The sequence below is a fragment of the Hyperoodon ampullatus genome (genome assembly GCF_949752795.1).
Source record: "Hyperoodon ampullatus genome assembly, chromosome: 13".
Lineage (NCBI taxonomy): Eukaryota > Metazoa > Chordata > Mammalia > Artiodactyla > Ziphiidae > Hyperoodon > Hyperoodon ampullatus.
In genome coordinates this window covers 50,563,396-50,587,797 of record NC_136926.1, presented here as the reverse complement: position 1 = coordinate 50,587,797, position 24,402 = coordinate 50,563,396, and the positions used below count along the sequence as shown (strand labels likewise).

The window sequence follows — 24,402 nt, the reverse complement described above, 5'->3', positions numbered from 1 at the left end:
CTATTCGATGTTTCCTTTTTTCAAGAGATTGTAGAACTTTTAAGTTATTCTTTTTCTATGCCTCTTGCTCAAAGCGTAGACTGGTAGCCAAAGAAATATGTGCTATTTACCTGGGGATGAAAATTACAGAACATTCTTTTCACTTTGGGTTTCATAAAATAATTTTATGTATGATGATGCCACAGTTTCTATAATTTATTGAAACAAGCCTTCAGAAAAATCTTAAGTTGTGTGTGTCAGGTAATTCCTGAATTTTAAAAGGGTTAGGGTTAATATGGAGACTTTTTCATCACACTTTTTTTTTTTCAACAATCATTTCCTACCCACAAGCCAACTGTCCTTAAAAGTGACACATTTACTTTTCAAAGGGAGTTAGTATTCTAAAGGAGCAAAAGTAAGAGCTCTTTTGAATAGTTCTCCTACCTAAATGACATGAGAGCAGCCAAATCTTCATTGATTCAAGAGGTATAACTAACTTGTCCTACACAAAATGTGATATAAAAGGCATTCTATAAGAAGTAGAATATTTCTGCTAAATGATTTTTCCAGCTGGAATAAACTGCTTATTATATCCTTGGAGCCAGTGTATCATATTAGTAATTCATTTCTTTGGTGGTTGCTACTCTTAAGAATGACCAAAAGAGTTATTTAAAATAATAATGTAGCTGACAGGTAAGTAGAGTCTGTACTGACAAGGGTTTAGTATATAGAATAAGTAATTTATATGAATAAGATTCAGATATCTGACATATTAGAAGAATAAGACATAATAAATTATTGTGTCTTTGTTCCTTACTAGACTCCAGAGAGGAATCATTTGTTATTCATCTTTGTTGCTGTCATTCTTAGCATAGTACCTAGAAGGCAGCTAGCCAGAATGCAAAACTGACCCAGTCTTACATGCTAGTGACTCTCCTGTTTATATTTCTAAGCCTAAGCACCAGACTTACATAATTACATAATTACATATTAGAAATCTTCACTTGGATATCCTGCATCAAACCAAGTATATTCAAAGTAGAACTCATTATCTTTCAAAGCCATCTCATAATACTCTGACCAACTTAACTACTAACCTGCTCTTCCTCCTACAGTCCCTCTTCGGGTTGTCAGAATCACCATGTAACTAGATACCCAGAAATGAATTCTGGGAAAGAGGTCACCCTTGATTTTTTGCTCTTCCTTAATTCACTACCACACAAATAAATGTTTGAGGTACTCAGATATACCCACTTCACTGTATATTAAACTCACTTCCTTCTTTCCCTTCCGACTGCCATGGCTTCTATCAGCTCTTGCTTTAACACTGTAATAACTTCTTTTTTAAAAAAATAAATTTATTTATTTTATTTTTGTCTGCGTTGGGCCTTCGTTGCTGCACGGGAGCTTTCTCTAGTTGCGGCGAGCGGGGGCTACTCTTCCGTGCAGTGTGCAGGCTTCTTATTGTGGTGGCTTCTCTTGTTGCAGAGCACGGGCTCCAGGTGTGCAGCCTTCAGTAGTTGTGGCATGTGGGCTCAGTAGTTGTGGCTCGCAGGCTCCAGAGTGCAGGCTCAGCAGCTGTAGCACACGGGCTCAGTTGCTCCAAGGCATGTGGGATCCTCCCGGACCAGGGCTTGAACCTGTGTCCCCTGCATTGGCAGGCAGACCCTTAACCAATGCACCACCAGGGAAGCCCTGTAATAACTTCTTAAATGATCTCTCTGCTTGCACACTCATATCACAGATCTGACCATGTTACAGTCAGAGCCCTGTATTCGCGGTTCTGCATCTGCGGATTTAAGCAACCGTGGGTGGATATAGGGGTTGTCTGTAGGAGACTTGAGCATCCCCAGGTTTTGGTATCAGTAGGCGGTCCTGGAACCAAACCCCTGCAGATACCGAGGGATGATGGTACTTCATTATTTAAAACCCTGTTGCCTCCGTTTGCCCGCAGGATATAGTTCTAACCTTATCTGTTTTCTCTAGGCTCATCTGCTACCATTTCTGTTGCACTCCACACCACAGTGCCCTGTCAATGCCCTTCCCCCTATGCTCTGCTCAGGACTCTCCCACCCATTCATGGAGTCTCAGCTCAATATCATCATTCACTCTGCTCCGAAAACAGTTCTTCCCCTGATGTGGAAGCACTCTTCCCTTTACTTTTACCTATTATTTGGCATCTGTCACTCACCTATCACTGAATGACCTTGATTTGTTTATTTACGTGTCTGCATGTATTTTGACTCCACACTGTGAGATCCTTGGGGGCAGAAATTATGTCCTCTCAATTAGCTGAATTCCCAGTGCCTCACACTTTGTCTCACACAGCGTTAGTGAACAATAAATTCCTTATATTAATTGATGACTATTAATCATTATAATAGGTGCCCTAGAATTTTGATTAAGTGGTTCACTAATTTTAGGGCAGGTAGCTGTAATAAAAGTGAAATGATTTTGTAAAAACCACCTCATTCAAAATTATTCCATATCCCCTGCATTCCCAATTGCACGGATAACTGGAACTATCAATAACTTTATTTTAGGAAGTAATTAGCTTCTCTTCCTAAGCTGAAACATGGCTCAAGTAATAACAGGAGAGTCTACAAAGTGTGGAAGAATAGGAGTAATATAGTGATAAAGTAATCTTCAAAATGCAGAGAAATTGAAGAGTATTATACGTGAGACCTCAAGAGCAAATGCAAGTTTCTTTCAATGAGTCAGAGAGAACAATTTATTTTTATTTTTTATGCAGTTTACATTTTCAACATTTACTTTAGAGTACTTCAAGATCTGTAAAACCCAGTGCTTTGAAATGGTCTGGGGTTAATTTCAGGATTAATTTCCATATTTTTTCCCACATCTTTATTGGAGTATAATTGCTTTACAATGTTGTGTCAGTTTCTGCTGTATAACAAAGTGAATCAGCTATATGTATACATATATCCCCATATCCCCTCCCTCTTGAGCCTCCCCCCCACCCTTCCTATCCCATCCCTCTAGGTGGTCACAAAGCATCGAGTTGATCTCCCTGTTCTATGCAGCAGCTTTCCACTAGCCATCCATTTTACATTTGGTAGTATATATATGTCAATGTTACTCAGAGAGGGCAATTTAACTCAAGAAAGAGGACAGACCACAGATGATGTTGGGACAGAGAGCTCTCCAGAGGATGAAATGATGATAGCTCACGGGTGAATTCTTAAACCTTAGCTTTTAATGCAGAAGGTCCTAGGGAGATGACCAGTGCTGTATTGTTGCTGGAAATGCAAGATTACTGCTATTAAACCCAAGAGTGGTTGTATCAGAGCTATTTTGCCAAATTGACATAATAAATCTAGATAAATCACCCAGTGGAGGGCGGCTCAATGAGAGTTTTGCAGGAACTGAAGGGTGAAATTAGGCCACTGGAATTTATTGGTATGTAAGCTACTACGTCAGATTGCAAATGTGACCCCTGTCACAAAGAAGGATTCAGGGGTATGCAGGAATGTACACCGTGGGAAGCACGCCAGTACCAGGTGAGTTCAGACCTTGCTCAGCCCTGGCACTGGATAAACCTTTAAGGAGTTGAATGAATGAGTGGAGATGGTGGACTTGGCTATGGAGAATGGAGGCACCAAAGAGTTAAATACAAAGGGATATTTTTAAAGAACATTTTCAGTAGATATAACAGGATGAAGAAAAGGGGTGGAAAGAGAAAGATTTTCTCAAGGTCTTTGACAAGTTTCCACACCAAAGACCATTACTTAAACAAAGTCACCTTGGGATCAGGGTCCCTATTTTGTTGTGAAAAAAGAATTGGCATTGACACCAGAAGCAAAAATTAGGGAGAAGGTGGTACATCCCGAATGGAGAACAGAAGAGCTATTCTCATTAGGAATCTTCCTTAATCGGGGCAGTTTGACTCATGAACAGTCAGTGAAATCTCTTAAGTATCTAAGAAGTGAAAAGTCAAGCTCTTGAGGATGGATAACAGGAAGCTCCTAGGAGTCTTGGGCAAACGAGCAGGAAAGCGGCATATTGTTCCAAAGTGAGTTCTGTACATGCAATGCCTCTAGGAGTAAAGTGGCTAAATGGCACATATGGAATGTTGGCACAGTTCAGGAAGTAGACCCACCAGAGTGTGCTGAGGATGAAAAACGTAGATTGTCCCTAATGCTGCAGGGCAAATGGTGCTCCAAGAGGAGCACTAGAAAAAGTCTACACACTTGTCTTGCTTTTATGAAAAGCTACGGCCACAGCACACCTTCAATTTCATGTGTAGTTCAGATTGCCACCTCAAGAAACAACAGATGCCATATGATCCAGCAATCCCACTCCTGGACATATATCCAGAAAAACTCTAATTTGAAAAGATACATGCACCCCAATGTTCATAGCAGCACTATTCACAGTAGCCAAGACATGGAGTCAACATAAATGTCTGTTGACAGAGGAATGGATAAAGAAGATATGGTACATAGATACAATGGAATATTACTCAGTCACAAAAAAGAATGAAATAATGCCATTTCCAGCAACATGGATGGACCTAGAGATCATCATACTAAGTGAAGTAAGTCAGAAAGAGAACCTAAAAAAATGAACTTATTTACAAAGCAGAAACAGACTCACAGACATAGAAAACAAACTTAGGGTTACCAAAGGGGAGGGGTACATCAGGAGTTCGGGATTAGCAGATACAAACTACTATATATAAAATAGATAAACAACAAGGACCTACTGTATAGCACAGGGAACTATATTCAGTATCTTGTAATAAACATATGGAAAAGAATATGAAAAAGAAATATATATATAAAACTGAATCACTTTGCTGTACACCAGAAACTAACACAACATTGTAAATCAACTATACGTCAATAAAAAAAATAAATTAAAAAAAAAGAAAGTGGCAACAGAGCCAAATGTGTTTGAGAGTATTGTCTGCAGTGTACAGTGTATACTGGATACAGCATACAGTATAGCCATTAGAATCATTGACTTTTAGGACCAGAGTGGGCCTTAGAATCAGTGATCAATGACATGACCACATAAGCTTTTATTTGTGAATGAAAGCAGCTAGTGTAAAAGGTACAGTAAAAGCTTTAAAAATAAGTTTACTACCAACCTATCATTTTTATTAAAAGAATAATTTTACTTTTAAAGTAAAACAAAATTTTACTTATTTTAATATTTTCTCTTTCAATGTAGAGAGAGAACAAAAGGCATATACATATTTTACTCACTTCCCCCTCACTATTTGTTTTTTTGCATCATGAAATAGATTTTTTAAATCCAATTATCCTGAAGTTTTTGCCTTTGCAAATTTTACTCTCCTGTTCTAGCTCGACATCAAAAATACCTAATTAAATTGTTATCTTGATATTTAATTAACACCTAAAAGGATATTTAAGAGAACCAGCAAATTATCAAAGGTAGAAACTAAAATTGCTTCACTAGTCAATGTTTCTTTGAATTGTTTATTTCCCCTTATACCTTGTTTGCTCATTCTGAAAAATTTCAAATTTTCCTACAGGATACCTGATTGAAAATGGGAAAAGGAAAGCACTTACCCTTTGGTTAAATATATATATATATATATATATGGAGATTGGTAGATTGTCTGTCTTAAAAACATGCATTACTTCAAAGTTTGACTCATCATCACAGAAAATGAGTAACTGCTTTATGCTGGGCTTTTTCCATGACTATACAAAGAGACAAACTGACTTCTTTTAACTAAGATACTACTTTTAGGGAAAAGTTGTCTGGGAAGGAAAATCTACTTTTGACAAGAAGGAAAAAGAACAAATATATACTAATAGGTCTGGGATGGTAGGCTGAAGTTGGAACTGTAAAAATTTAATAAACAGAAACCTCAATTAAATAGTCAGGAGGCCAGCAGGGGGCGCTCTAAGCCCTGCGATGATAACAGAGCTCAACCGGAAGAAGAAAGACTCCTTTCCTGGCAAGGACTCAGCCAATGAAAAGCCATGGACTCTTTGTTTACTACAGCCCTCCCAACTTCCTTTCCCCCTCTATAAAAGTGCTCCCCTTGCCTTGCCCTGTGGGGACTCTCCAGGGTTGCAGACCCCGAATAGCAATTCCTTGTTGATCCCAAATAAACCCTTTATTCTCCCCTTTCTGGAGAAATAACTGGTAGTCTATTTGCTTCAGGTCAACAGAAACAGAATATAAAATTTCTCCAAGTTCCCAAGACAGTTCCCTGTTTGAAATTACAGAACCCCAGGACAAATATCAAGTCCCTGAAAGTGAGAATGAATCCTGACCGATTCTTTTTTGAACAGGCTCAAGGAATTATTTCTCTATTTAAGAATACTAAAACCAGGAGTTCTTCTCTTACCAACATATTTTACCAAAGCATTCGGAAAGCATTTATGATAAGCAAAGGCCCAGCACTCACACTTGGGTTTCTCACACACTTTGGTGGCTTAATTCACTGGGAGATTGTGACCGCCTGGAGGGGTGGGATGGGGAGGGTGGGAGGGAGGGAGACGCAGGAGGGAAGGGATGTGGGAACAGATGTATATGTATGACTGATTCACTTTGTTATAAAGCAGAAACTAATAAAAAAAAATTCACTGGGAGAATTGCTTCCTCCTCTGTCTTCCACAACATGCCTCTGTCATAACACATTTCTCCTCTGGGAATTATCTTGTTCATATGGAACACACATTTATTAACTCAATAAATATTTATTAGCAATACCTCAGAAGTGGGGCATATAAAGATGAATAAGACATGGCTCCTACCCTCCAAATTTGCCCATCATCTACTTGGGAGAAGGAGTCAAAACTAGTTAATTTTAATACAACACATTTTAAGGGCAGAGTCCATGTCTTACTCAACTATCATCCCCAGTCTATCGTAGCACCTAGAACATAGTGAGTTCTTAATACATGTTAGTTAAATTAATGAATGCACAAGTGAAATGTTCTGATTTACCACTTAAGTTTTATACTGAGCAATACTAAGTTTTGAGGAAAACTACAAAGGTTAACTTAATGGCCCTTAATATTAGATGGTGCAGTCATGTGAGTTGAATTTAGAAGGGATCACAGACATAATTACTCTTGTTTTGGGGAGACTAAAGTTAACATGTGAACACATAGAAATAAATCCCTTATTTGGCCCTGGCACCACTTTGGGCTCCCCATAATGTTAGCAAAACATCCGGGAAAATAATTCCTCATAGCACCGGGCCAGGTGAGTTTGCCAGGAGTTTGTCTAGAATGGAGAATGGAAGGGGCCAAATCTGTTGACATGTCTCCCTCTCTCCCATGAAATCCCACCTGCCACTCATCCAAAGTACATCTGACAGGAAGACGAGTGACATTACGGATGTTCAATTTATCTACAACCATGAAAATTCTTTGGAAAGAGCTTCCCTTTTAGCAACATGTAGGAATCTTGGAACAAGGTATTTCCCACCAGCACAAAATGTTAGTGAGTAGAGCATGTGGACATGTTGGATTTAAGATGTGCTAAGAAAAACATCACCAAGCCAAGTACATTTTAAAGATGGAGGCACATACATAATAAAACGCCAAGAGAAGAACATTTGGTTTCGTGTGACTCTTCTCTTTTTCCTTCATTCTCACCCATCCATAGAGCCTCACATGTAAACAACACATTTTGTTGGTGTATTTTGCAGTGCATATTGCATTGAACATCAGAATCGTTTTTACAACTCAAAAAGCAGAAGGATTTTGGCAGAGTTCCAGGATTATTTCATATCCATGCATCTGAAATAGTGCTGTGGTACCTTTCATCATGTCGGGGGCTCAGCAGTGGGAAAGGATATTCAAATGGCTCAGCAAGGTTCAAGATGTCAAACAAAGAGGAAAATTCCAGAATTTTGTGTTCTCTATGAAAGACTATTATACGATGGATTTGGAGCTCTGGATGGCTGTCATAAAACTGACTGTAAATCTACAGTGTAAAACTTATTAAGTCCAAATAGCTCTTTCACATACACTCTGTCAAATATGTCTAAAGATCACAAACTGGAAAGGTTAGGAATGTGAGCATAATAATAATATCCTGTAATAAGCAGGGTAAGTCTGGGGGAAAAAGCACATTAATTCTCATATAAAAAGATGAAACAGAAAGCATGAATAGAGCTGAATTTAAACTGATGCCTGAAACAAAAGGATTTTTCCCCACTTACCTCACCTGGTAGGAAACTGTATGACCTGCAAATTATCTAACCTTTTTATGTCTCAGCTTCATCACTTACTCAACCTGAAAAATTATAATAATGTAACGCCAAACCAGTAAGATTATTGGCACACAGTAAATGCTGAGTACATTTTAGCATAATTATAATATTATTAACATCATTAGAGAATTCGCATTAAGAACTGACGTAGAGAATGGACTTGAGGACACGGGGAGGGGGAAGAGTAAGCTGTGACAAAGTGAGAGAGTGGCATGGACATATATACACTACCAAACGGAAAACAGATAGCTAGTGGGAAGCAGCCGCATAGCACAGGGAGATCAGCTCGGTGCTTTGTGACCACCTAGAGGGGTGAGATAGGGAGGGTGGGAGGGAGGGAGATGCAAGAGGGAGGAGATATGGGTATATATGTATACGTATTAGCTGATTCACTTTGTTATAAAGCAGAAACTAACACACCATTGTAAAGCAATTATACTCCAGTAAAGATGTTAAAAAAAAATCTGACTCTACATTAAAAAAGAAAAGAAAAAAAGAATGGACCTCCCAAAATAGGAAAACCACTGTTTAATATATATCATTGTCCTACTTCAAGTTTTCGAATATATGTGGAAATAATATTTGCTAAAAGTGAGGCCCCTGTCATATAATCTACTTTATGAGGAACTGTGCCAATAAGGGAGGCTTCTGAATTGAAATGAGATTAAGTCAACTGACGAAAGTTGATGTTAGTGTTTCCTGGGAAAGCAGGAAGAGAGTAAAGAGAAGCACGTTAAAGTCTGTTGTGAAAATGGGATCGCCCACATTAGTAACCATGGACATCTAGTGATCTTCTCTGTGGAGGAGAAGTGAAAACAGAGGGTATGAATCTAGATGACAGAGCAAACTTAGACCCACTAGATTTAGTAAAAGATTGGAGATTAAGGAGGGCTTAATCTCAGAAAAAGAATGAAAAGAAATTAGTGTGATAAGAGCTAAGTCTACCTTTGATTTTCATTCATTTATTCATTCACTCATGGATTCATTATGAGCTGGATATTATCTCAGGTGCTGTACATATAAAGAAAAAGACATGGTCCCACTTGAAAGTAGCTTGTGGGGGCCAGTCAGATAAGCAGAGAGACAGGCATCTCAAGAGACTATCAGAGTCATGTTCAAGGAACTGTGGGATCTGGCAGAGGGTGAGCAGCTTGGCCATGAGAGCTGAAGGGCTTCACAGTGTATCAGCATCTATGACCCCACCTCTCCAAAAGGCCATACATGATCAACTTTGAAGAATTATACCTCAATATACCTCAATAAAAGTATATATGTTTTGTTTTTTAATTTTTATTTTATTTTTTTAATTTTTATTAATTTTTATTTTTTTTGCAGTATGTGGGCCTCTCACTGTTGTGGCCTCTCCCGTTGCGGAGCACAGGCTCCGGATGCGCAGGCTCAGCGGCCATGGCTCACGGGCCCAGCCGCTCCGCGGCATGTGGGATCTTCCCGGACTGGGGCACGAACCCGCATCCCCTGCATTGGCAGGCAGACTCTCAACCACTGCGCCACCAGGGAACCCCTGTTTTTTTTTTTTTTTAAAGAATTATTTTCATCTTGTACCTTTCCACCATTTTTTTGTTGTTGTTACTTTCAATTCCCTAAAAAGTAATAACAGTAAAAGTCCTTAGAACACTTCAAAGAGATTTTCACCCCCACTGGGATATGGACAAGAAGTGAGAGGAAAAGGGCTGCCGAGTTAGTGGCTTCCGAAAGAGAGAGCCTCAGGGGAAGGCTCCTGCCACCAAACAGGGAAGGAGGCAAGGCAGGCCAGTTCCTGGGGGACACAGAAGGAAAGAGAGAAGAGGAGGAGACTGACTTAAGGCTCTGGTCATTTCCTCGTATTCTTCTTCCCTCTCAGCCCTGCTCCCTTCTTCTGAGACCTCCTTTCCCATGCTTCCCAGGCATACCCCTCCATTTCCCTAGAGACACTTAGAGAAGAAAGCTTCTGGCTGTAGAAAGGGTCTGCTTAGAAGTTGGTTCGTTAATAGCCCACTGGGTGATATCCCTCCCAAGTATCCTTTTTTTTTTTTAAAAGAAGATATTGGGGGTAGGAGTTTATTAATAAATTTATTTATTTTTGCTGAGTTGGGTCTTCATTTCTGTGCGAGGGCTTTCTCCAGTTGTGGCAAGCGGGGTCCACTCTTCATTGCGGTGCGCGGCTCTCTCACTATCGTGGCCTCTCTTGTTGCGGAGCACAGGCTCCAGACGCGCAGGCTCAGTAGTTGTGGCTCACGGGCCTAGTTGCTCCACGGCATGTGGGATCCTCCCAGACCAGGGTTCGAACCTGTGTCCCCTGCATTAGCAGGCAGATTCTCAACCACTGCGCCATCAGGGAAGCCCCCAAGTATCCATTTTTAGAAGGAAAGTGATCAAGACAGAAACCTTCTAGACTGAAGGGACTGCCTATTCAGTGACAGGACGGCAAGCATGGCATAGGCCATTGGAGGCAAATGCTAGCTCTTGACAGTCTACGAATCATCCTATGTATGTAGTGATGTACTGTATCTTGAGGCTGACTTGGCCAAAGAGCAGAGAAACCTCACAACCGGGAAACTGACCACAGCCTGCGGCAAGCATGCCTGTGTAAGAACTGAGATCCAGGGATTCTGGCGGGGAGAGGAACAGAAGGGTGCTACTCTTGGGGAACTATGGTTGTGGGAAAGTGAGTCTGGTTCTCAGGGGTGCATCCAAGTCAAGTGGACCTTGATCCTCATTTCAGGTCACTATTTCTTGGCAGAGTTCAACTGGCTGGGGCTGGTGAACTTTAAGGCACAAGCAAACTAATGAACATATTTCTTTGAATGCAAGTTCTTATTCTTCATGGGTTTAAATTACTGTCTTTCCTTTAAATTTTTTTTTTTTTTACATTACCTCTTTAGAGTCCAGGTTGTTAAGGCATCTCTAACTCTTTTATTTTGGATTTTTCCTCTCTTTTTCTTTTAGTATGTCCATTTAAAATACAGCAAATGAGGGGAAAATCTCCTAAATGTTTCAGTGATTTTGTAATAGCAACAGCACATCATCGATCTACCAGTATCAGGCTCATTCATGTCTACCAAAATACAGAAGGCTCCCTTAAATACTTGGGTTCTGCGAATTAATGCCATTTGCAGCAACATGGATACAACTAGAGATTATCATACTAAGTGAAGTAAGTCAGAAGGAGAAAGACAAATACCATATGATATCATTTATATGTGGAATCTAAAATATGACACAAATGAACCTATCTACAAACAGAAACAGACTCATGGACATAGAGAACAGACTTGTGGTTGCCAAGGGGGAGGGGGTTGGGAGGGGGATGGAGTGGGAGGTTGGGATTAGCAGATGTAAGCTATTATATATAGAATGGATAAACAACAAGGTCCTACTGTATAGCACAGGGAACTATGTTCAGCATCCTATGATAAACCATAATGGAAAAGAATATGTAAAAGGAATGTATATATATATGTATAACTGAATCACTTTGCTATACAGCAGAAATTAACACAACATTGTAAGTCAACTATACTTCAATAAAAAATAAAAAATAAATATTTGGGTATTATGGGATAGGTAGTAGGAAGTGACATCAGATTTCCATACTGGATCTCAATTGGATAATTAGAAGTTTACTATTATAAGAGAGAGAATTGAACAGTCCTTTTATTCTTGTTTCTATTCTTATATTCACTTCTAAATTGTATTTTCAGGTACTGGGACTTCCTGACGGCTCACCTCTCACATTGTCTAAAATTTCAAAATCCATCAGACAGAAAATTTGTTTTGCAGTAGAACTGCCTGTATTCATTTGCTCTGCCAAAGGAGAGCAGGCAGAAGCATCTGCAGACTGGGGTCTCTATGTGGATGTGTCTGTGAATCTCTACAATGAGATTTCTTTGGGTGGATGTGTTTCTAAATCTACTACAATGAGATTACTGAAAGAATACATCAGGGGCCTTCCTATTGCAGTATAATTGCTTTACAATGGTGTGTTAGTTTCTGCTTTATAACAAAGTGAATCAGTTATACGTATACATATGTTCCCATATCTCTTCCCTCTTGCGTCTCCCTCCCACCCTCCCTATCCCATCCCTCTAGGTGGCCACAAACCACTGAGCTCATCTCCCTGTGCTATGCGGCTGCTTCCCACTAGCTATCTATTTTATGTTTGGTAGTGTATATATGTCCATGCCATTCTTTCGCTTTGTCACAGCTTACCCTTCCCCCTCCCCATATCCTCAAGTCCATTCTCTAGTAGGTCTGTGTCTTTATTCCCATCTTACGCCTAGGTTCTTCATGACCTTTTTTTTTTTTTTAGATTCCATATATATGTGTTAGCATACGGTATTTGTTTTTCTCTTTCTGACTTACTTCACTCTGTATGACAGACTCTAGGTCCATCCACCTCATTACAAATATCTCAATTTCATTTCTTTTTATGGCTGAGTAATATTCCATTGTATATATGTGCAACATCTTCTTTATCCATTCATCCGATGATGGACACTTAGGTTGCTTCCATGTCCTGGCTATTGTAAATAGGGCTGCAATGAACATGTTGGTACATGACTCTTTTTGAATTATGGTTTTCTCAGGGCGTATGCCCAGTAGTGGGATTGCTGGGTCATATGGTAGTTCTATTTTTAGTTTTTTAAGGAACCTCCATACTGTTCTCCATAGTGGCTGTATCAGTTTACATTCCCACAAACAGTGCAAGCTTTTGCACAGCAAAGGAAACCATAAACAAGACCAAAAGACAACCCTCAGAATGGGAGAAAATATTTGCAAATGAAGCAACTGACGAAGGATTAATCTCCAAGATTTACAAGCAGCTCACACAGCTCAATAACAAAAAAACAAACAACCCAATCCAAAAATGGGCAGAAGACCTAAATAGACATTTCTCCACAGAAGATATACAGATTGCCAACAAACACATGACAGAATGCTCAACATCATTAATCATTAGAGAAATGCAAATCAAAACTACAATGAGATATCATCTCACACTGGTCAGAATGGCCATCATCAAAAAATCTAGAAACAATAAATGCTAGAGAGGGTGTGGAGAAAAGGGAACTACTCTACCTTGGTATAATCCTTAAGCTTAGCATCCAACAATCTTGCAATGATTCAGCTACATTATCATAGCTATTTAGAGAACATTTACAGCTCTGTTTTTTGAAATGCTCTTCCCAATATTTCCAAACAAAAGTGAAAAATCTATTAGGTTAAGCCCCATCTGTTTCACAAAATACCCCATCCTTATTGTTAATTTGGGCCCATTTCTGTATTTACAGAGTTGGTCCAAATTATGTTTTAGCTTTGATTCCTTATGAATCCTCTAGAAATACCCCAAGATGTATCAGGAAATTCTCTCTATTTACATTTTCCATTGTTACAACAAATAGAGCTCCTGAAGACTTCAGTAACAGGTCTGAAAGCTGCCATGCTCTTGCTAAGGGGACACGACAGAAACGCTGTTATAGAAATTCCACGGCTTGGTTCCACTCTGCCCCCTGTCATGTGGAACCACATCTTCCTCTTCCAGCCCTGTCGCTTGGCTACCACAGTGATTAGCCCAAAGCAGTACATCACTTCTGAAGGCTGCACAGACTAAGCATGGAATCTATCAGGCTGGACTGCTTGTTTATTTCAACTTCAGAATTTCTCAAAATATTAACATGGAGACAATAATGTATACTGGTCAAACTGAGCACGTACAATTCTGTCACCACGCTAGGTTGCAAAATGACAGCTGGTGACTTTTGTCAGTGGCATAATAACATTAGCCTGGCTGGAACATCTCCAGTGCTGGGTTTAAATATTCCTAAACATTGGCTAGACAACGAGACTAAGCACAATCTTCTGAGATTCTTAAAATGGCATTGTTGAAAGATCAAGCTAGCAATTTTCCTTCTTAATATTCAAAACCAGGGGTGAAATTGGAGGTGCTGATCCTGTATGTAGCCTAGGGGCCATCAGCAAACGCCCCTTTGAAATTTTCGGCTGATAATGGGATTCAGGGGAGGTTTTACATTTCATAGGGCTGCCACATGTGCCTTGGAAAAAAAAATCGAAGCTGAATCTCTAAATCCCCACTCTGCCACTATCATGCTGAGAGCCACTGGACCTGCCGATTGTCACTGGACAAGTGACAATCTCTCTGTGCTTCGGGTCCTTCATCTGTAAAATGAGAGGTTTGGAAGAATGGTCTTTAAGATCTCAGACAGTTCTGAAATTCCCTGAGTCTGCAAGGGGAAGTTATAAGATAATGAGGCTGAGTTTCAGTCGTGGTGCGTGGATGGCATCACGTTGTTTTACATGGTACGTTATCGACCAGTCCATTTAATGCAAGTCACGGCTACTTTTACTAGGCTGGTCAAGGAAGGAACCCTTTTCAACATCTGTTTGCTCTTGGGTCTTGCTATGACACCTCAGAAGCACTGTCTTAGACAATTTGCAAAGGAGAGCGTTAAAAACATCCTCCCACATCATGGTTCATTAAATCGCTTCACGGGCCTATCACGCAACGCTTCCAAGCATCCATAGCTTCTAGGAAGCGTGGGATGAGTTAAATAAAGGTCAGCACATAAAATACAATTGTCCTCCACTTCCTATGGAGCTATTTTACTCTCTAAGTCATTTCCAAAGCATTTAAAATTTATATTAAACACATAGAAACTTTATTGAGATAAGTATCTGACCAAGAAAAAAAGAAGCAGTTGGTTACTCTAGAAAATTCTTTGGTATAAAGACCAAGAAGCACAAGAGGAAGAGGAGACCGAACATGTAGTGAGTCACAGATATTCAGAGGGAGCTTACGGATCAAAGGCTGCCAGCAGGAAGTTTAGCAGGAGGCTGATGGACTGCTCCACCTGAATTTGGTGAGTGGTTGGCATCCTTTTGTTGAGCTGGTAAAAAATGGTGGAGAGCACAGCCTCCAATCGGGCCACGTTGAGTTCTATGTTTGGGTCCACATTGTTCAGACCATTTTCCCTCAAAGCTTCTATGACGTTCCAAATGTCCACCAGGTGCACTACATACAATGAAAGCAGAGTGGACACGTCAGACCAGAGTGCATGGAAAGGTAAATTCATTATTATACATGTACCATCTGTCCTGTTTTGTCAAGGTGCCTCATAGGCTTCAGTATGTGTTCCACTACTATAGGAGTTGACATCAGTAAAGGCACATAGTGCAGGATCTCAAAGAGCTGATGTACAATGTGTAACAGCAAACAAATGATTTTCTGAACATCACAGTAGAGAGTTATTTCTATTCTTCATAATAGACCCTTGAAATACTTACATGTGAGGATAAAGGAAGTTAACTGGCAAATGTAAAGGTCCAAGGGAAGTCACCTGGCATTTGTATCCAGGTCTAGTTGGGTTTTTAAAATATTGAGATATAATTGGTATATAACACTGTGTACGTTTCAGGTGTTGATTTGATACATTTTTATATTGATTTGATACATTTCTATATTGCAGTATGATTACCACCATAGCGTTAGCTAACACATCATGTTCCATAATTATCAGTTCTTTTTTGTGGCGAGAACTTTTAAGATCTAGTTTCTTAGCAACTCTGAAGTATATAGTACTTGTGATTAAAATTAACAAGTCTATGTGGCTTTAAAGCATTTTCCCACTTGTACACACTGACCCCTTACAAAGAAAAGAGAGAACCAACACTTAAATTCTAGTGTTTGAAAGGCTATCAAAACTGCATTTGAGTATTTAAAATATTTTCATTTATTTACGTATTTTTAGTAGTATGACGTTTGAAATAAGAAAAAAGGGAAAGTTAAAGTAAGCAGGAAGGCAGGCGGGGGAAAAGGAAAAGTTATCTTTACAATGCAGCAGTAGAACTAAGGCACAGATCACTTAACTCACCTGATCAAGAACAGTTTCTTGGTTCCATTGTTAGTAAGCTCATGTAACTTAAGTCATGGTTACTTTCACTAGGATAGTCAAGAAATCCATTTCTATTTCTTTCCTGTTCACCCCGAGGTCTTGTTATGACATTCCCGGATAACATCACCACAATCAAGACGATGGACACGTGTATCAACCCCAAAGGTCTCCTTGTGCACCTTCTGATCCATCCTGCTCCCCACCCCAGGCAACCACAGATCTGCTTTCCATCACGATTTTCTAGAATTCTATATGGCTGGAATCATACCATATGTACTCTTTTTTTGGTCTGTATTCTTTTATGTAGTGTAACTATTTTGAGAATCATCTATGTTGTTGCATGATAATAGTTTGTTCCTTTTTTTTACTGCTGAATGGTATTCTGTTAAATGGATATGCCACCATTTGGTTATCAACTCACCTGTTGACAGACATTTGTGTTGCTCCAGTTATTGGTTATTATGAATAAAGCTGCTATGAACAATCATGTACAAATCTTTGTATAGACATATACTTCCATTTCTTTTGGTAAATACTTAGAAACAAAGTGGCTAGGTTGTATGGTAGGTGTACGTTTAATTATGAAACTTCCAAAGTGTTTTTCAAAGTAGTGGTAGTGTTTTACACTCCCATCAGGAGTGTGAGAGTTCCAGATTCTCCACATTTTCACCAAATTTAAGGTTCACTTTTCATTATACTTTGGTGTTTGAAAATAAACATGTTGATTTTCTCAATGAAGTATATCCTTATGTTTTAATTTCTGAGAACTATACACACCACATAGGCTTTTCCACCAACAACTTTCAAGTTTTAGTCTCCTATCTCTTTGCTCACTTCTGATACTATATTTGAAAAACAAAACTAACATCTATTGAGATCCTGGACTTGAAGTTGAAATTAACACTGGACTTGGAATCCAAAGACCTAGGTCCACATCTAGCTCGTCTACTATGAGTGCATACCCTTTTAGCCTTGACTTAGAGCCTCACTTTCCTCGTCTATCAAGTGGGGATTGTGTTCATTAAATGGAAAAATGCATGAAATCAAAAGTGGTAGTGCCTGGTACATGGGTACAATACATTATACATGAACAAGTGAATAATGTGAGTCATGTCAAAAGAAAACTTTTTTGGCATATCTCTGGTTTGGAGCAGAGGAATACAAATCACTTTCCAACTGAATTACTTAAATATTTATTAGAGTTGGATGAATTCAGATGTGATTCCAATTTTGCAACCTTCTCTGTATATTACATAACAAGGATGTTCTTTGTATTTCTTAATGTTATTTATCCAATTTTTCAATTTAGCAAGTGAGGTACTCCTAGGGAGATGGCATTACAAGTTGAATTTATTTATTAATTAAAGTTTCTTGAGGGAAATAGCTGGTATTCCTATAATTATTCCCTATATGTTTGATCTACAAATCCTCTGGATCTAGTCCTTGGGGATATCTGGGTACAGGATACAAAGAGAGCAGTGATGATGAGGTCTCCCCCATCATCCTGATTGGTATCTGTGCCCAGGTAACCATAGGAAGTGGGCTACTGACCTATTCTGATCTGGATCCTGGCTATGGATCACATGAAACAGGCATTGGAGAAGAGGAATATGGACTGTGAACTTGAGCACAGGAGGGAGTTGGCTACAAGGCAGGAAATGGCTGCTGGTGGAGGGAGATAGTCTGGATGGCTAGGTCTCTCCTGAGGAGACATTGTAGAGCACGGGGAGGCCCTCAGGATTCCCACAAGTGGAATAACACAGGTCCACGGGAGTGGCCAACAGACCCAGAGGGAGGTTCCTTAGGCAATTTAGCCTCTGCGTGTCCAGCCTATACTCACCTCTTCTCTTCCAAACCCACTTTCTCTGGGGTTCCCTTCTCTAGTGAATGGCACTAGCCCCTGTCCCTCCCCCTGGTCCAGCCAGAATCTTCATTTCATCCCTGGGTCCTCACGTCCCACGTGTTCTCAGTGACCAAGTCCTATGAATATATCTCTTAAATGTCACTTTAACGCCTCCATTTCCATGGACCCTTATTTGCATCACCCAATTCCATCATCCACTGCTGTCTTCATTATCTCTTATTGGTTGACTAAATCAGTTCTTTTGTCTTTTTTTTTTTTTTCTAGACAGAATAATCTTTTATCTCCATATAACACAAACATTAAAAGTATTGTTTTGTAAAAGAAAAATATCTCTGATTTTTTTAATATATATATATAGTGGTCATGTTTGGTTCCAAGTAATTTGGATACTGGGGCCTATTATTTAAAATTTAACATAGTCTTCGTCTCCGTCATCCTGTAACGTGTATTTGTGACAACATTAGAGGTCAGACCAAGCCAAACCTTGAGCTCTTATCTGTCATAATGGTGGGGTCTTGATATGCAGGTTATTACACAGTAATAGCACATTATAATATAAGGAAGAGGTTTTTCAGAGATTGGGCAAATCAGGAATCAGACTGGCTTTGTACCAGAAGGCTTCCTAAAGGGGGCTGCATGTTTTAAAGGGGGAAAAAAAAAAAGCAGGGAGAATCAAATGGTAGGAAAACCAAAGGCAACTGTTGAATCTGGCTTTCTCTCATTGCTTTTCATCTCTCCGCTTCTAGTCTTTCCTACTGTGTTCAAAACCAGCTTTATCCGGCATGAAGCTGTGGGAGGGTACAGCCACCTGTTCACTGTCCAAGGCTCGGACCCCAGCCTGCAGCCCTACATGCTCCTTGCTCACATGGATGTGGTGCCTGCCCCTGACGAAGGCTGGGATGTGCTCCCGTTCTCTGGCTTGGAGAGTAATGGCTTCATCTATGGTCGAGGCACACTGGACAACAAGAACTCTCTTATGGTATTGAAACGCTATGTTCCCTCTGCCTTGGAGTCCTAAAGATTAACCCAGGAGGGGGGTGCTTGGCCAACCCCTGGGAGGCAGGAGGCTATGGTAGAAAGAACCTTGGCTTCAGGATACCTCAGTTCCAGTCATCAGTGTGTCACTTCCCTGGGCCCCGATTTCTCAAGTGTGAAATGGGGATTAGAGTAGATGATCCCCAGGTACCCTTTCAGCTCTGACGTTGATAAATTTATGCTTTTCTCCAGGTGGTAAATGTTTCATGCAGAGCTCTGCTTCCCTACATCCCGTCCCCTGGGACCATTTTAATTTGTTCTCTCCAAAGAGAGTCTATCACATCCGAGTCCCATCAGCCCTATTGCCAGCAGCCAAATGTCTCTGATGCCCCGTTGGTGCCACACCTCAGAGAATAAGCCTTTCTCCTCTTCCATTGTCCTTCTGTCTCCCAGGCAATCCTGCAGGCCTTGGAGCTTCTGCTGATCAGAAACTACATCCCCCGAAGATCTTTCTTCATTGCTCTGGGCCATGATGAGGAGGTAGAACTCCCTCATCCTATACCTATCTCTGGGTCCCCCATTGGGGGAGGGAGTATGCTTCACCCTGGTCTGGTTTGCTCCCCGGCTGCACTGTTTCCAGGATATGGCGTGGTAATTTGCCAACTTCTCTGTGTAAGGACTTTGACCAAAATGCAGATGCCTGGGCTCTGTGCCATAGATCCGAATTTGTTGTTTTTTAAAGGCTTTTTTTCTTTTTCTTTTTTTTTTTATTAATTTCTGCTTTATAACAAAGTGAATCAGTTATACATATACATCTGTTCCCATATCCCTTCCCTCATGCATCTCCCTCCCTCCCACCCTCCCCATCCCACCCCTCCAGGCGGTCACAAAGCACCGAGCTGATCTCCCTGTGCTCTGCGGCTGCTTCCCACTATCTATCTACCTTACGTTTGGTAGTGTATATATGTCCATGCCTCTCTTTCCCTTTGTCACAGCTTCCCCTTCCCCTTCCGCATATCCTCAAGTCCATTCTCAAGTAGGTCTGTGTCTTTATTCCCGTTTTACCCCTAGGTTCTTCATGACATTTTTTTTTTTTAATTCCATATATATGTGTTAGCATACGGTATTTGTCTTTCTCTTTCTGACTTACTTCACTCTGTATGACAGACTCTAGGTCTATCCACCTCATTACAAATAGCTCAGTTTCGTTTCTTTTTATGGCTGAGTAATATTCCATTGTATATATGTGCCACATCTTCTTTATCCATTCATCCGATGATGGACACTTAGGTTGTTTCCAGCTCTGGGCTATTGTGAATAGAGCTGCAATGAACATTTTGGTACATGTCTCTTTTTGAATTATGGTTTTCTCAGGGTATATGCCTAGTAGTGGGATTGCTGGGTCATATGGTAGTTCTATTTGTAGTTTTTTAAGGAACCTCCATACTGTTCTCCATAGTGGCTGTACCAATTCACATTCCCACCAGCAGTGCAAGAGTGTTCCCTTTTCTCCACACCCTCTCCAGCATTTATTGTTTCTAGATTTCTTGATGATGGCCATTCTGACTGGTGTGAGATGATATCTCATTGTAGTTTTGATTTGCATTTCTCTAATGATTAATGATGTTGAGCATTCTTTCATGTGTTTGTTGGCAGTCTGTATATCTTCTTTGGAGAAATGCCTATTTAAGTCTTCTGCCCATTTTTGGATTGGGTTGTTTGTTTTTTTGCTATTGAGCTGCCTGAGCTGTTTATAAATTTTGGAGATTAATCCTTTGTCAGTTGCTTCATTTGCAAATATTTTCTCCCATTCTGAGGGTTGTCTTTTGGTCTTGTTTATGGTTTCCTTTGCTGTGCAAAAGCTTTGAAGTTTCATTAGGTCCCATTTGTTTATCTTTGTTTTTAGTTCCATTTCTCTAGGAGGTGGGTCCAAAAGGATCTTGCTGTGATTTATGTCATAGAGTGTTCTACCAATGTTTTCCTCTAAGAGTTTGATAGTTTCTGGCCTTACATTTAGGTCTTTAATCCATTTTGAGCTTATTTTTGTGTATGGTGTTAGGGAATGATCTAATCGCATACTTTTACATGTCCCTGTCCAGTTTTCCCAGCACCACTTATTGAAGAGGCTGTCCTTTCTCCACTGTACATTCCTGCCTCCTTTATCAAAGATAAGTTGGCCATATGTGCGTGGGTTTATCTCTGGGCTTTCTATCCTGATCCACTGATCTATCTTTCTGTTTTTATGCCAGTACCACACTGTCTTAATTACTGTAGCTTTGTAGTATAGTCTGAAGTCAGGCAGCCTGATTCCTCCAGCTCCATTTTTCGTTCTCAAGATTGCTTTGGCTATTCGGGGTCTTTTGTTTTTCCAAACAAATTTTGAAATTTTTTGTTCTACTTCTGTGAAAAATGCCAGTGGTAGTTTGATAGGGATTGCATTGAATCTGTAGATTGCTTTGGGTAGTAGAGTCATTTTCACAATATTGATTCTTCCAATCCAGGAGCATGGTATATCTCTCCATCTATTTATATCATCTTTAATTTCTTTCATCAGTGTCTTATAATTTACTGCATACAGGTCTTTTGTCTCCTTAGGTAGGTTTATTCCTAGATATTTTATTCTTTTTGTTGCAATGGTAAATGGGAGTGTTTTCTTGATTTCATTTTCAGATTTTTCATCATTAGTGTACAGGAATGCCAGAGATTTCTGTGCATTAATTTTGTATCCTGCTACTTTACCAAATTCATTGATTAGCTCTAGTAGTTTTTCGGTAGCATCTTTAGGATTCTCTATGTATAGTATCATGTCATCTGCAAACAGTGACAGCTTTACTTCTTCTTTTCCAATTTGGATTCCTTTTATTTCCTTTTCTTCTCTGATTGCTGTGGCTAAAACTTCCAAAACTAGGTTGAATAAGAGTGGTGAGAGTGGGCAGCCTTGTCTTGTTCCTGATCTTAGTGGAAATGGTTTCAGTTTTTCACCGTTGAGGACAATGTTGGCTGTGGGTTTGTCATATATGGCCTTTATTATGTTGAGGAAAGTTCCCTCTATGCCTACTTTCTGCAGGGTTTTTATCATAAATGGGTGTTGAATTTTGTCGAAAGCTTTCTCTGCATCTATTGAGATGATCATATGGTTTTTCTCCTTCAACTTGTTAATATGGTGTATCACATTGATTGATTTGCGTATATTGAAGAATCCTTGCATTCCTGGAATAAACCCCACTTGATCATGGTGTGTGATCCTTTTAATGTGCTGTTGGATTCTGTTTGCTAGTATTTTGTTGAGGATTTTTGCATCTATGTTCATCAGTGATATTGGCCTGTAGTTTTCTTTCTTTGTGACATCCTTGCCTGGTTTTGGTATCAAGGTGATGGTGGCCTCGTAGAATGAGTTTGGGAGTGTTCCTTCCTCTGATATTGTTTGGAAGAGTTTGAGAAGGATGGGTGTTAGCTCTTCTCTAAATGTTTGATAGAATTCGCCTGTGAAGCCATCTGGTCCTGGGCTTTTGTTTGATGGAAGATTTTTAATCACAGTTTCAATTTCAGTGCTTGTGATTGGTCTATTCATATTTTCTATTTCTTCCTGAGTCAGTCTTGGTAGGTTGTGCATTTCTAAGAATTTGTCCATTTCTTCTAGGTTGTCCATTTTATTGGCATAGAGTTGCTTATAGTAATCTCTCATGATCTTTTGTATTTCTGCAGTGTCAGTTGTTACTTCTCCTTTTTCATTTCTAATTCTACTGATTTGAGTCTTCTCCCTTCTTTTCTTGATGAGTCTGGCTAATGGTTTGTCAATTTTGTTTATCTTCTCAAAGAACCAGCTTTTAGTTTGGTTGATCTTTGCTATCGTTTCCTTCATTTCTTTTTCATTTATTTCTGATCTGATCTTTATGATTTCTTTCCTTCTGCTAACTTTGGGGGTTTTTTGTTCTTCTTTCTCTAATTGCTTTAGGTGCAGGGTCAGGTTGTTTACTCGAAATGTTTCCTGTTTCTTAAGGTGGGATTGTATTGCTATAAACTTCCCCCTTAGAACTGCTTTTGCTGCGTCCCATAGGTTTTGGGTCGTCGTGTCTCCATTGTCATTTGTTTCTAAGTATTTCTTAATTTCCTCTTTGATTTCTTCAGTGATCACTTCATTATTGAGTAGTGTATTGTTTAGCCTCCATGTGTTTGTATTTTTTACAGCTCTTTTCCTGTAATTGATGTCTAGTCTCATAGCATTGTGGTCAGAAAAGATACTTGATACAATTTCAATTTTCTTAAATTTACCAAGGCTTGATTTGTGACCCAAGATATGATCTATCCTGGAGAATGTTCCATGAGCACTTGAGAAAAATGTGTATTCTGTTGTTTTTGGGTGGAATGTCCTATAAATATCAATTAAGTCCATCTTGTTTAATGTATCATTTAAAGCTTGTGTTTCCTTATTTATTTTCATTTTGGATGATCTGTCCATTGGTGAAAGTGGGGTGTTAAAGTCCCCTACTATGATTGTGTTACTGTCGATTTCCCCTTTTATGGCTGTTAGTATTTGCCTTATGTATTGAGGTGCTCCTATGTTGGGTGCATAAATATTTACAATTGTTATATCTTCTTCTTGGATCGATCCCTTTATCGTTATGTAGTGTCCTTCTTTGTCTCTTCTAATAGTCTTTATTTTAAAGTCTATTTTGTCTGATATAAGAATTGCTACTCCAGCTTTCTTTTGATTTCCATTTGCATGGAATATCTTTTTCCATCCCCTTACTTTCAATCTGTATGCGTCTCTAGGTCTGAAGTGGGTCTCTTGTAGACAGCATATATATGGGTCTTGTTTTTGTATCCATTCAGCCACTCTGTGTCTTTTGGTGGGAGCATTTAGTCCATTTACATTTAAGGTAATTATTGATATGTATGTTCCTATTCCCATTTCCTTAATGGCTTTGGGTTCGTTATTGTAGGTATAGTCCTTCTGTTGTGTTTCTTGCCTAGAGAAGTTCCTTTAGCATTTGTTGTAAAGCTGGTTTGGTGGTGCTGAACTCTCTCAGCTTTTGCTTGTCTGTAAACGTTTTAATTTCTCCATCAAATCTGAATGAGATCCTTGCTGGGTAGAGTAATCTTGGTTGCAGGTCCCTCTCCTTCATCACTTTAATTATGTCCTGCCACTCCCTTCTGGCTTGTAGAGTTTCTGCTGAGAGATCAGCTGTTAACCTGATGGGGATTCCCTTGTGTGTTATTTGTTGTTTTTCCCTTGCTGCTTTTAATATGATTTCTTTGTGTTTAATTTTTGACAGTTTGATTAATATGTGTCTTGGCGTATTTCTTCTTGGATTTATTCTGTATGGGACTCTCTGTGCCTCCTGGACTTGATTAACTATTTCCTTTCCCATATTAGGGAAGTTTTCAACTATAATCTCTTCAAATATTTTCTCAGTCCCTTTCTTTTTCTCTTCTTCTTCTGGAACCCC

The 24,402-nt window shown here is 39.5% G+C and overlaps 1 protein-coding gene across 9 annotated transcripts in view; it reads right to left on the bottom strand.

Annotated features, from left to right (window-relative positions):
• The window catches only part of DTNA (dystrobrevin alpha), a gene marked incomplete at both ends in the record, with an annotated part of 142,077 nt that overhangs the window by 83,241 nt on the left and 34,434 nt on the right, over positions 1 to 24,402 (bottom strand). For all 9 annotated transcript variants that reach the window (XM_079718028.1, XM_079718030.1, XM_079718029.1 and 6 more), the window contains one exon: positions 15,020 to 15,233. In XM_079718028.1, the coding sequence (XP_079574154.1) occupies positions 15,020 to 15,233 (214 nt within the window). The remainder of the gene's footprint in view (positions 1 to 15,019; positions 15,234 to 24,402) is intronic.